Source organism: Pagrus pagrus, assembly GCF_965226575.1.
Source record: "Pagrus pagrus genome assembly, chromosome: 15".
Classification (NCBI taxonomy): Eukaryota; Metazoa; Chordata; class Actinopteri; order Spariformes; family Sparidae; genus Pagrus; species Pagrus pagrus.
This window is the reverse complement of record NC_140199.1, coordinates 768,846-781,866: the sequence shown is the minus strand read 5'-3', so window position 1 is coordinate 781,866 and position 13,021 is coordinate 768,846. Positions and strand designations below refer to the sequence as shown.

General features: G+C 48.9%; 1 protein-coding gene across 2 annotated transcripts; it reads left to right on the top strand.

The window, feature by feature from the left end:
• The first annotated feature begins 63 nt into the window (after nucleotides 1–63).
• On the top strand, nucleotides 64–11,575 carry LOC311270776 (uncharacterized protein). Of its 2 annotated transcripts, XM_084375911.1 has the most exons (11): nucleotides 64–178; nucleotides 270–586; nucleotides 1,378–1,487; nucleotides 1,951–2,437; nucleotides 2,785–4,065; nucleotides 4,196–4,295; nucleotides 4,510–4,823; nucleotides 5,657–5,854; nucleotides 6,009–6,102; nucleotides 6,697–6,815; nucleotides 7,799–11,575. In XM_084375911.1, the coding sequence occupies exons 2-11, from the start codon at nucleotides 329–331 to the stop codon at nucleotides 10,721–10,723; spliced, it is 5,886 nt and encodes a 1,961-aa protein (XP_084232037.1). In that variant the 5' UTR covers nucleotides 64–178; nucleotides 270–328; the 3' UTR covers nucleotides 10,724–11,575. The 2 variants fall into 2 exon arrangements, with proteins under 2 accessions (XP_084232037.1, XP_084232038.1); XM_084375912.1 differs by having other exon boundaries at nucleotides 123–586; nucleotides 5,660–5,854.
• The last annotated feature ends 1,446 nt before the right edge of the window (nucleotides 11,576–13,021 follow it).

Here is a 13,021-nt window from a genome sequence, read left to right as displayed (position 1 = left end):
ATTACCGCCACCAGCCGGTGAGGAGTGCGCGTCACAGGCTCTGTTTGTCTGTTTGTATTGACCTGCAGGAGCTCAGTGAGTCCACAAGATGGCGCTAATGTGACACCGAGGATGTGAGCTGCCGTCTGAGCTGCGAGAAGAAGACGGGAGGTCTGTGTACATGCAGAGAGTGAGCGAGGTGCAGAGGATCATGTTTTTATAACGGTCCTCAATAATAACTGATCCAAACACAAAGCAAATTAGCTGCAAGTCTCTGTTCTGCATTAAAGACACGCTGGAGAGCGGAGCTGGTTGACCGCGGGAAGCCAGAGCAGCTCTGCGGGAGGAGATGTACCGCGGTCGGCCTCCGCCGAGAGGAGGCTACCCGGCTCCTTTCGAGGGCCGAGGTCCGCCGCCTCCGAGGCATTACCCGGGACCGGACTACAGAGACGACAGGAACCGACCCAGACATCCGTACCACCCGGACTACCACGACCGCGCTCACCCGGAACCGTACCGCCGCTCCCCGCCGCGCAGGAGGTACCCTTCCCCCGGGTCAGGAAGTCACCGAGGCGGAGAGTACTGGGCCGGAGGTCCGCCGAGAGAGGTCGGTCAGCCGGGCTCAAAATACGGTTGAATTGATATGAAAATGTCTATTTTTACAAACAAAGTCCCTGTCCCTGTCTCTTCACAATGCATTCTGGGTAAAGTCAGCTGTCCCATTAACCCAGGTAGTTTGTTTATTAGCACCTGTACACCAGACTCCATTCAAAAACCTGTCAATTTAGCACAGCGTTAGCTGCCCGCTGTGTGCAGCACTTGTTGACCCGAAACTTCGTGTTGTATTTCTGAACAACACATCAGGTAAACTACCAGTAACTTCAGTATACGAGTTGTTTACTTTGGGGTTTCACTTCCTGTTGACGGAGTTGATTCAAAGTGTTGTTGTTACATTAATTTCACTTTATTCGACTGAAGATCAGCTCTGAACTTCCTGATGAGAGATGATCCATCACACTGAGCAGTTATCAACTTCATCTGTGTCCACTTTGGTTTTTCACTTCCTGTTGATGGAGCTGATGGTGACCTGATTGATAAGATCGATTAGATTTTAATCATAATAATAATAATAGCTATGTGAAGCTGAGAGACTTTTCTACCTGCTTCACCTCTTCCTGTCTTGTTACTAAAATGGAGGATGATAAAAGTTTCTGTCTCAACGTGGACATGAAGCGTCCATCTGCTGAGGTCAGTGTTGTAGGAACAGGTGTGTTCAGCCGGCAGGTGATCAGGTGTGTGCTGAGTAGAAGGCTCCTGTCTCAGGAAGCCTTTCATCAATGTGTCTCATTGATCTGTGTGTGCCAGACTTCTGTTGACTTTTTGTGATTTTTGTTGCAGAGGTCTCCGTCTCCTCGCGGGCCGGCTCCCCTGGACCACAAACTGCTCATCACCGTGGGCAACGAGCTGACTGGACCGTCTGGGTCGGCCCCCTCACGCCATCATGACAGGTACTTATGAGACGGATCAATATTATTGTCTTATTGTCCGTCTCTAGGTTTCAGAGCTTTTAGTGGTTTTTAGTGTCTGCAGTGTTTCTCTCAGGCGGCACTCCGCCTGTCAGCCTGAGCGCAGGGTCCGACAGCAGCTTGTATCACAGCCTGAGAGGCCAAACCCAGGGCAGAGAAAGTCCTCTTTCTGATCAAATGTATTGATCGTGTTCTGTAGTTGAGTGAGAAACACTGAATGCAAACTGAATTTTAGTTGACAAGAAAACTCCACAGGAAGTTTTGAGCTTATTGATCTGAGTTCGAGGTCATGATTGAAAAGTGACTCGGATGATCAATATGTCGATCAGCTCGTCTCTTCAATCATCTGAACAAGATCGTTCAGAGAGATTAAATTGAAGACGTTCATGAGAGGAACAAACTGTGGTTATAAATCCAGTCCAGTTAAAGTCTGTGTTTCCTACAGAGACTACCCTCCTCGACCAGAGTACGAGCGGAGCCGGAGCCGAGGCCGGAGCCGACCTCGCAGCCGCAGTCCGGACCGGAGTCGGGCCAAGAGTCGGGGACGGAGCAAGAGTCGGCCGAGGAGCAAGAGCCGCAGTCCGGACCGGAGCCGGGCAAAGAGCCGTGGCAGGAGCAAGAGTCGCCCCCGCAGCAGGTCCAGGTCCAGGTCCAGGTCGAGAGGACGGAGCAGAGGGCGGAGCTACAGCAAAGCGGGGAGCTACGGCCGCAGTAAGAGCCGGCAGAGGAATCGAAGCCGCAGTCGCGGTGCGAGCAGCAGCTCGAGCTCCAGCAGCCGCAGCGGAGACGACAGCGACGAGAAATCCAAAAAGAAAGAGTTCAAAGAGCTGGAGACGGCTCGACGCAGGAAGGAGCTGGAGGAGATGCTGAGTCAGCCGACCAAATCCATTCTGAAGAAACGCAACGACTCCGAGGACTCGCCGTCGCTCAGGGTAGGACGCCGCGACCGACCGCTTTCATCAGCGGGTCGATAAAAATCCAGTCAGTGATGCAACACGACAGAATTCTGACACACACGCACTTCATCAATCGTCCTGATCAGTATCACAATCGATCAATAATAATGAATAACATGAGTTCACGTTTTTGTCTGTTTGCAGACTTGACGTTATCAGAGCTGATCATCAGATCAATAATTAAATGGATCAATAATACATTGAGCGTGTTGTCATGACGACAGTTGTTGGTTTAAATAAAGTTTGTGATGTGATGTCATTAAAGCGCGAGGACAGGATCCTTGTACAGAGGAGTCACTCTGCTCTGTTTCTCTGCGTTTCAGAGCTCAGACTCTCCCAGAGCTCTGGAAGGATCCAACATTTCTCGGGTGGCCGACCAGCTGCTGCTGGCCGTCAAAGGCATGGAGCCCCGCAGGGTGGCCGCCATGCTGTCGGAGCTGCAGTCCCACCCACACACGGCTCAACGCGCCGGCCTCGACGCCGAGATCAAAGAGATCCTCCACCTGCTTGGGGGGGCGGCGGCGGGGGCCAGGGCTCAGGAGAAGACGGAGGACGACATCGACGACGAAGAGAAATTCCTGTACGGAGACTCGGAGGAGCCCAAACCTCCACCGGTGTCCGAACCGCTCCAACATCACGGGCTGGATCTGTACGGAGACGTGACGGAGGAGGCTCTGTACGGAGACTATCCCCCGCAGAAGGCCGCCGTCGCTCAGACGTACGGCCTCCCGCCAGTGGCCTCTCCTCACCTTCAGGCCCCTCCCACCATGGGGGAGACGGGTGGGAGGTACCCAAGCCGTCCCACCATCAGCCCCGAGCAGAACATCACGGTGCAGGTGTTGAACCCTGCCTGCCCGCCGGGGACGGAGCCGCTGGAGGAGGGGGAGCGTCAGGCGCTGGAGGAGTACGAGAAGATCCAGGACCTGCTGAAGACCATTGGCTTGGACATGGGCGTGGCCGAGATCAGCAAGATGGCCGCCAGGACCAAAGAGCGGCTCCATGGGAACAAGCCGCCACCAAAGACGCCCACACGCCGCCAGCGTTACTCCTCCGACAGCTCGGACGGCAGCCGCCGCAGCCGGGGCCGCAGGGGGCGGAGCCGCAGCGGCAGCTCCAGCAGCAGCAGCAGCAGGAGTCGCAGCCGCGGGCGGGGGGGCAGCTGGAGCAGTGACGATGGCCGCAGGAAGAGATCGGCTCCGCCCAAATCTCACAATGACAGAGAGGTGAACGAGACGAAGGCGGTGCGGAGCGACGCGGCGCTGCCACCACAAAACACCCCCGACCCCAACACCCTTCCCCCTCATCCTGGGGTGCCCATCCCTGCCTACCCCCCCCCACCGGTCCACGCCATGATGCCCCCTAACTTCCCCCCGCCGGGTTACGGCCAGTACGGAAACTACCTTCCCTACATGCACCAGCAGTGGCCGCCCATGTACCCGCCCCCCAACATGAGCCTGCCCCCCCAGACCGGCCCAGACGACTTCCCCCGCACTCTGCCCTACAAAGAGGTGAAGAGTTGTGTTCAGGACGGTGAGAAGGGAAAAGTGAGCAGCCGTGACAGTCGAGATTCTGAGGAGCAGAACAACGAGAGCCAGAAACAAAAGGTTTGACCTTCATTTATCTCCTTCGCACATCGATCAAACATCTGAGGAACACGTGATACCTGATGATGAGTGCAGGTGTGACAGGTGTGATCAGGTGAGCTGAAGCTGCTGTTTGTTTGTGTGTGTTCAGGTTCTGGAGGAGAGAGAGAAGCTGAAGCAGGAGAGAGAGGTCAGGATGAAGAAGAAAGAATATCTGATGAAGGAGCTGGAGAGACTCAGGAAGCAACAAGGTGAGTTCACACACAGACGCCATGTTGCTCACCTGCCTTCACCTGCTCCTTTACAGACGGGACCACTTCCTGTCTGTGGCTGACGCACAGCTGAGTGTCAGACATCATCAGACGTTATGCCAGCGAATATTAGAGAATATGAATGAAACTAGAAACGAGATGGGAACGTGTTGTTCTGTGATCAGTTTTTCCTCAATGTTTGTGGTGTTTTCAGGCGAGCTCCTGAGGAAGAAGCGGCGGGAGAAGGGCGGCCACAAAGACCCTCTGCTGCAGGAGATCAGCCACCTGCAGGAGGACGTCATGACTCAGATCTCCAACCTGCGCAAAGAGCACGAGGCCGCCGAGAAGAAACGCAACGAGATCGACAAGGTGGCGCTCATCCTCGGCCTGAGCCCGTCCGACCGGCCCCGCAAGACCAGTAAGCCGGTCGAGGACCAGGAGGTCGAGCCGCCGCCGCCACAGAAGGAAAAACGGGAGGCGGAGAGGAGTCCTGAGGGACGACAGGCGGCCAGCAGCTCCATGACAAAGGTACAAACACCTGCAGAGCAGGTAAAACAGGTACTACTGACAGCTGTACAGCATAGCTAGGGCTCATTACTTTGACTTTTTATTGGACTTTAATATATTGATCAGGAAAATGTGTGTGGAATATCGTAAACATCGATAACTTGTTTATTTATCGTAAAGTTGAAGGTCAGTTATCAAATCAGATTTCAGATTAAAAGCTAAATATCAACGTTGTCACCTGAACAAAGTCCTGACTTCATGAGTGTATGTTCAGCTGCTCCTCTCTGACAGGACGAGTTTCAACATGTTCTGTTTCCTGACCTTTGTGCAACAAGTGATTTGATTTTGATTTGTAAAAGATTTTGTGGACATAAAGACTCGCACAGAAATCGGACGTCATAAGAAATGTTTCTTGACAAGATCGTCTCGTCTTGTGTTGTTAGCTTGAACATAGATAGCTCAGTTCTCAGATGTTCAAAGTCGTCACTTTTTCTTTACAGATTCAGAAAGTTTACTGGAACTTTGTTCCCAAACTGATGAATTTAGATTTTTCTACATATGAACAGTGTCGTCAAATGTTTGTTAAAAGTCTCGAAAGGCACGTCAGACTGGAGTCGAGCTAAAACTTTAGAGCGAATAAGAAGTTACTGTCGGTATAAAAGCAGCTGATGGATTTTCACAAAATACGTGTTGATTAACGTCCTCGAGGCTGGAAGTCGATGAAGGTAAGAAACTTTTTCATTTTCACATTTTGTGGAGTCGAGTTTTAAAGAAGGAACTTGGCTGTTTTTGTCTGAGTGAATCCTTTTGTCCTCCACCCGCCATGTTGACGCTCCTCCATCTTTGTTTCCTAGCAGGACTCAGCGGTGCCGCCTCCGTCGAGAGTGTCCGCAGACAACCCGCCCATCAGCACACCGGCTCCGCCTCCGACCCCGCCCCCGGACCCATTTGAATACTATGACGCTGGAAACCACTGGTGCAAAAACTGTAACGTCACCTCTGGTTCAATGTTTGATTTTTTCACGCACTTGCATCACAAAACACATCGAAAGGTTCGTGACAGTTTTTATATTTGACACAATTTTTATAAATATCTTTGACATAAATGTCAGCTGTACAAGACAATGTCTACTTTTCACTTTGGAGGAGGTTTGATATTCACACCTGTGCAGTCCTTTATGTGTAATTTTCTTTTTCTCTTCACAGACTCTGGACCCGTACGACCGGCCCTGGGCCTCCACTCCCAACAAAACTGTCAAGAACACATCGTCAGAAGAGAAGCTGACAAAACCCGCCAAAGGTACTCGTTCTACACATTCACCATTTGTCTGAAAAGTTGTCATGACGCAGCTTTTTTCCTGATGATCCTGGTGTGAGAGTCCCTGAATGTTGTTAGCCGTCTTCCTCTTCCAGGTGGAGGTCAGTGTGGATCTCTGCTGCAGTTTCTGTGTCTCGTAATGAAAACAGTGCTCACGACGTGACAAAGACTCGTCGAACCACAGGAGACTCCTGTCCACCCCTCTGATGTCAATTCATTAGTTTTACACCTCATCCTCCAATGAATGCTGTAAATGTAACGTCCTGCAGTATTCTTTGGAGAAGTGCTTCAACTTCTCATTACAGGTGTTCGTCGCTCAGAGTTTGTCCTGATTTCACGACGTAGTAACCCAGGTATCACTGAGCAGTTAGCACTTTTCCATCGGTTACTGCTGAGTTAAGACCACTGAACTAAGCATCATCTATTTCTTCAATACTTTATATAAGTGTTCCCACTTTAACCCTCTGCTGTCCTGACAGGTACTGGAAATGGAGACATCCATCAGGTAAACATGATTGACAGGTTATTTAATATCCACCTGTGGGTTTAAAACGTGCTGCGTGTGTTTTGCTGCAGGTTCGGAGTTCTTGCTGCCCGTCAGAGGATTCTTCTGCCTGCTGTGTAAAGAGTTTTATGGAGACGCCATTTGTGCAGAAGAGCACGTCACCACACATGCTCACAATGAGAAATACAAGGTATTAAATGTGGGAGGGATGAATCGCCACATAAGGTCAAAAGAAGATCGTAAAGAAGCTGCCAGATCACTTCAGGATGCTTTTTTGACAAAGCTTTACAGGCCTTTTCCACTGCAGGAACATACTGAAGTGTAATGCATCATGAACCCATTGTCTCTGGTTCTGCTCTGGTTTCCACTGATGTCCCTCTGTTTTGGGGACGAGTTCCTGGAGCTAAATTTGGGCTCAGCCCAGGAGGTGAAATTAAATCCAAGTCCAGGTTCTCTGAGGTGGATGAAATGCAACAAACCCGACTAACAATAACTCTGGACGATATGTTTGAGTGAACAGGTGATATTCAGAATATCTGCACACCTGTTTTGCTGCCACTTCTTCCCTCGTCATTCACAAAACAGGTATCTAAAATGTCCTTGTTTGTAAAGCACAAGGCAGAACTGAGAACTGAAGCCTTACAGGTTCTTAACATATCCGAGTTTGGGAAGCTCCATTTTATTGGTGGTAAGTTCCTGCAGTGGAAGAGGCTTGTTTGTGATATCTGTCAGATGGTTTTTGTTTAATTGTTCCTCATCTCATCTTCATCTTCAACCTCATCTTAAAGAGTCAGTGTACCTGTTATGTGCTATTTTCTGTGTTGAATTTTAGGAAGAAATTGCTCTCGCTAGCCAAAACAAATGTGGCAGAATAGTTGACCTGTTAGAGTGAGATCACATAGAGGTATACATTTTGTACCCCTACATGAGATGAAAGCAGCATTATCCAAAGTAGGTGTCAAATCCTTTCGGTATTGCCACGTTCAAGTAAACATCATGAGTATGATGTACATGTAAATGTTCCCATTGGATCTGAGGTGGTTCATAAGCTGTTGTTCTTCTTCATTTGATGCTCTGCTTTTAAGGTTTGTAAAGTGTTTGTATGTCAGGCAGTAGTTCTTGATGTATTTTTCTCACGCTCTTGTCTTTCTGTTTTAATGCCTCCTTCACCAGAAACAAATGTACGAGAATCCCTTGTATGAACAGAGGAGGAACCTGGACCGCCAGGCAGGACTGGCCTTAGAGACAAGTGCAAAGAAACGCAAACATGAAGATGATTTGAAAGGAAACAAAGACAAGGAGGAAAAGTCCAAACACAAAAAGGAGAAAAAAGACAAGGAGAAAAAGAAGGAAGAGGATGACACTGTTCAGAATGAAGAGATATCTAAAGTTAAAAAAGAGGAGGAGGAGAGGCTGAAGCCGAGCAAGAGAGAGGAGGATTTCAAAGATGCCAAAAGCCTGGAAGAGGAGAAGCCTTTTTACAGCAAGAAAGATGAAGATGAAAAGTATAAATACAGCAAGAGAGATGATAAATACCGGTACAGCAGAGAGGAAGAGGAGAGGGGGAAATTCAGCAGAAGAGACGAAGACGATAGATACAAATATAGTCGAGAAGAAGAGTATCGGTACCGGTGTCGCAGGGATGAAGGTGACAGATATGATGACCATCCCAGATATGGGCCAAGAGAAGATGAGGACAAGTATAAACATGGTAAATATTCAGATTTCAGATCGAAATATGACAGAGAGCGAGATGAAGGGAAACTGAAGGCTGAGAAGGAAGCCACTAAAAAGCTAGAGCTGGCTAAACCAGTAGGGAAACCAGAGGTCACCAAACCTGAACCTCCACCAAAGCCCTATGACCCACCCAAAGTCTTCTGTGGTCCCAGTCCAGCAATGAGGGCAAAGCTCCGCAAGCAGAGCCAGGAAGCCGGCAAACCAGCACCTTCATTTGGGAAGTTCACTTGGAAAAAGAGGGAGAACATTCTGGCAACGGAGGCACAGAAAGTGGCGGCAGAGTTCATCAAGGAAGACGAAGCAGCAGTGAAACAGAATCCAGTCTCATCAGAGGACTCTTTTGCGAAATCTATGGCCGTTGCTAAGGAAATCGCCCAGAAGCTAGGGGGCCAGCAGAACACGACTCCTCCCTGGGCATCCAACCAGGCCAACCCGGGAAGGATCCGGCCTAACCTCCCTGGACCCGCTGCATTCATGAGGAAAACAGCCATGTTGGGTAAACCTGCACCCCTGAACACCTTCCTCTCCATCAGACCCCAAAACACAGGTGTACCAGGGCCTACTTCAAAAGATGTACCCATATTCCCTGAACCTGCACCTCTGAATACTCTCCACTCCATCAGTCCCCAAAACACCAGTATACCCGGGTCTCCTCCAAAAGATGGACCAAAATTCCCTGGTCCTCACACAAAAGCTGTAAATGCAATGCTGGAGGCTAAACCTCAGCCACCGACTGCGCGTACAAAGCCATCTGAGACTAAACCTCTGCTGCCAGAGTCAAGACCTGCAGCACTTAACGTTAAACCTGCACCAATAGAGGCAAAGCCTGTGCCATCTCGGGCTGAACCTTCATCATGTAAATCTAAACCTGCATCATCTGTGGCTACCACTGCCCCACGTGAAACCACCCCTGCTCCACCCATAGCTAAACTTGCACAGTTTGAGGTTAATCTTGCGCCACCAGTTTCAAAACCGGCACTATTTGAGGTTAATCCTGCCCCGCTGGTTTCTAAACCTTCACCAATAGAGGCAAAGCCTGTGCTGTCTGAGGCTCAAACTTCCCTTCCATCCTCAACTAAACCTACACAACCAACAATGATGAAGATAGTGTCTGATGTGGCAGCTCCCGGTGTCCCAGAAAGTGAGCAAACTCGTACAGTGTTCGTCAAGCCTCCACCTTTAATGACTAAGGGCGATGGAGCTCAAAAGTCTGAAAAGCTCAAGAGTAACCTGGCTGCAGCCAAACGGCAGGAATTATTTGGCATCTTCTACAGCAGCCTTGGCCAATCGAGTGCCTCCTCCATCACCAAACCAGCAACAGACAACAAAGCTGATGGCAATGGCACAAATAAAAGTCAGCTTCCTACTGCACAAGCACAAAAACCACAACCTCAGAGTCCGTCTCTAACCCAATCCCAACCTCCAGTTGTGGTCTGTACATCTCCACAACCAAATTCAAACAATTCCCCGAGTCACCAAACCCAGCCAGAGTTAGACATTCAGATTGCTTCTGTTTGGTCTTTGCAGTCTACACCTGCTGCAGCATCTGAGGTGGTTCCACCTGAAACAACTTCACAACCAGCACGACCAAAACTAAATCCACCAGCCCAGTCAAAGGTTCAGAGTGTACCCCAAAAGCAGTCCTCAACTCCCCAGTCTGATTCCCAGATTGCCCCACAAACTAAGCCTGCTGAGCCCAAACCCCCAACTCAAACTCAGTTCCAGCTCCAACTGAGTCCTCAGATCCAAACAGAGCCACAATCTAAACCCCAATTAGAACAGGAAACTCAGTCTCTGTCCCAACCACCAGCCCAGTCAGAGGTTGAGAGTGTACCCGAGAAACACTCCTCAACGCCTAAATCTAATTCACAAATTGCCCTACAAACCAAGCCTGCCGAGCTGGAACCAGTACGTCAAACTCAGTCCCCACCCAAACAGAATCCTCAGATCCAAACAGAGCCACAAGCTGAACCCCAATTAGACCAGGACACTCCGTCTCTGTCCCATCCAGAGACCCATCCTGACGTAGCTCCAGTACCTGATCGCAAACCAGGCCCCAAAACTAGAGGCAAGAGAACCCCTCCTGCCCCCCGCCCTGTCCGACAAACCAGATCCCAAACCAGATACCAGACCCGGCAGCAGCAGAGCCACTCTGAGCTAGAATCGGCTTCAGGAGATTCTGACTCGGCAGCTTTAGAATTAAAGGGCCTGGACACATCAGATCCTGGCTCTGGGTCACACCTGGAGGAGGGTGCAACCTGTGAGGATGATCCTCAGATGATGGAGATCACCCCTGAAAACCTGGGCCTCCCCACAGACATGACCTCTTTGGACTTTGAAACTGATTTTAACTTCGAATAGGAGCTGAGGAACTGTGCGATGGGAATCTGGGGAGCGGGTTTCTCAAAAAACAGTTTTTCATCAATAATTTACTGGACTTGAAGGCAGCTGGAAGTGGCGAGAGAGACACTCGCACTGACAGACTTGAGACTTTCTAAAACTCTGACCAGGTTGAGGTTTAGTGAAACCATCTTGGTCTCTGTCTTCTCCAGAGTCTGATGTTTCAGATGGATGTCGGTTTCATTCCCGTGCATCCAGTACAGAGATGGGTTTTGAGACTAAACACGGCAGAGGACCTCCCTTACTTACTCTGAATCAGTCTTTTAGGTGCAGCAGATGCAACGTCTGCTTCAAAACAAACCGAAAAACTAATTTTATTACTGATTTGGATGTTGATTACCGTGTCATGTATATTAGACGATACTTGAATACTTTCAAATTCATAACATAAAACGCTAGATTCATTGGGTTTTAATGTTAATCCTGTAATCTGACTCTCTGGAAGACAGAAGAAGAGGTCATTAAATGTCAAACTGTTCCTTTAAATTTCATTTCTGTCTGTTACATGTTCACAGATTAAATCCCCTCGTTCTTTCATTCCAGGAGATAAAGTCCTCTACACCTGTTGTTGTTTTCCTTGTTTTCTACACAGAGTCACACCTCTGATTATTTTTCCTCTTTGAACGTTGATAAGATGCTTTATCACAGTTCAGCTGGTGATATGATGATAAAATGCATCAGGTTTCCTCCCTGCCTCGTGTTGTGACCACTGATCTGTGGCCAGTGTCACTGTATGTGATAAAACAAACGGCTCGTCTTGTAAAGTTTGTTGCTTAAAGTAGAGTTTTAATAAAAGTCAATGAGGAAACAACAGATCTGTGTTGTGGTTCTTTTACACAGAAGCCACTGGTTTAAATGTGTGTTGATGATACCATGATCACTAAAGACTTCATTTATTTATCAATCTACAACACAGGGTTGAATTTATGTCAGAGTCTTCAGGATCTGTCCAGGACTCACATACCCCATTTCGACCAAAGAGAACCAAGTGCTAGTTCTGGGCTGGCACTACTGCTGGGTCAGAATTGCTTCCTTTTAAGAACTGGTTTGCTTTGAGAGCCACGGTAGAGTCACATCCTTCAGTGACTGTATATATCTCCAGTTTCCCAGCATTGCCAGGAACAACTATGGCACTCTACATCGACTCTTTACAAGTGGTGCTCCTGGCTTTGCATGCCAACATCCAAACATGACTGACCCTAGGACAGCTTGGCGTCCATCGTAAAAATATAGGTAGGTATAAGTAGGTTTAGTTGGTCCTTTACCACGATAATCAAGCCCCCAACCCTTATTAAAAGTGTTTCATTGTCCTAGCTGGGTAAGCTGTTGAAATGCCAACAACTGGTTCCAGAGTAGGCACTGGCTCTGAACCAGCACCTGGACCACCTTGGTCAAAAAGGGGTTTCGGTAGTCTGGTGGTAGGGGAGTGGATACTTCTGTATCTTTTGTCAGTTGGCAGCAGGGTGAATAGACTGTGGCTGGGGTGGCTGTTGTCTTTTAGTATCCTCTGTGCAGACACCTCGCTTGCTGATATACCGATGGGTACTAGTGATGTTCTGGGCAGTTTTAATCACCTGCTGTAGAGCCTTTCTGTCCCGGCAAGGCAACAGTTTTAAAAATTGATGTTGGAGCCCAAGTACTTAAAGGATAAGTACCGTTTTTTACAACCTGGACCTTATTTCTGGCAAAAGATATGATCATTTACTCACCCAGATAACTTTGGTGTCATTCGGCGTCGTTCGGACGAAATTAGATCCAGTGTAGCGGCGATATATCCATATAATGGGAGTAACGGGGCATCGACACACAGCCTCTATATAACGCATTATCTGCCACGAAACTAGTTCATTTCATCAATATTTTGTTATGAAATGCTAGCGCTATTAGCCTCTGAGTCCGGGCTCGTCTATTGTCAACATCCGGGGTCTGTAGGCTGATCTACTACCTCTGACCTGGAAGATGTCGTCTCTGAGCTGCGCGCGCACCCGCGACAGCGCGCCTTGTTTACCTGTAGCTGCTGCTGCTAGTTTGACCCCGGATGTTGATAACGGACGAGCCCGGACTCAGAGGCTAATAGCGCTAGCATATCATAACAAAATATTGATGAAATTAACTAGTTTCGTGGCAGATAATGTGTTATATAGAGGCTGTGTGTCGCTGCCCCGTCTCTCCCATTATATGGATATATCGCCGCTACACTGGATCTAATTTCGTCCGAACGACGCCGAATGACACCAAAGTTATCTGGGTGAGTAAATG

What these genes read in the sequence shown, in the direction of transcription:
- LOC311270776 (XM_084375911.1), top strand. Translation starts at nt 329, where the DNA reads ATGTACCGCGGTCGGCCTCCGCCGAGAGGAGGCTACCCGGCTCCTTTC. An exon ending in AGGACTCGCCGTCGCTCAGG is followed by an intron (nt 2,438 to 2,784) that starts GTAGGACGCCGC and finishes TCTGCGTTTCAG; the next exon opens with AGCTCAGACTCTCCCAGAGC. An exon ending in ACGAGAGCCAGAAACAAAAG is followed by an intron (nt 4,066 to 4,195) that starts GTTTGACCTTCA and finishes GTGTGTGTTCAG; the next exon opens with GTTCTGGAGGAGAGAGAGAA.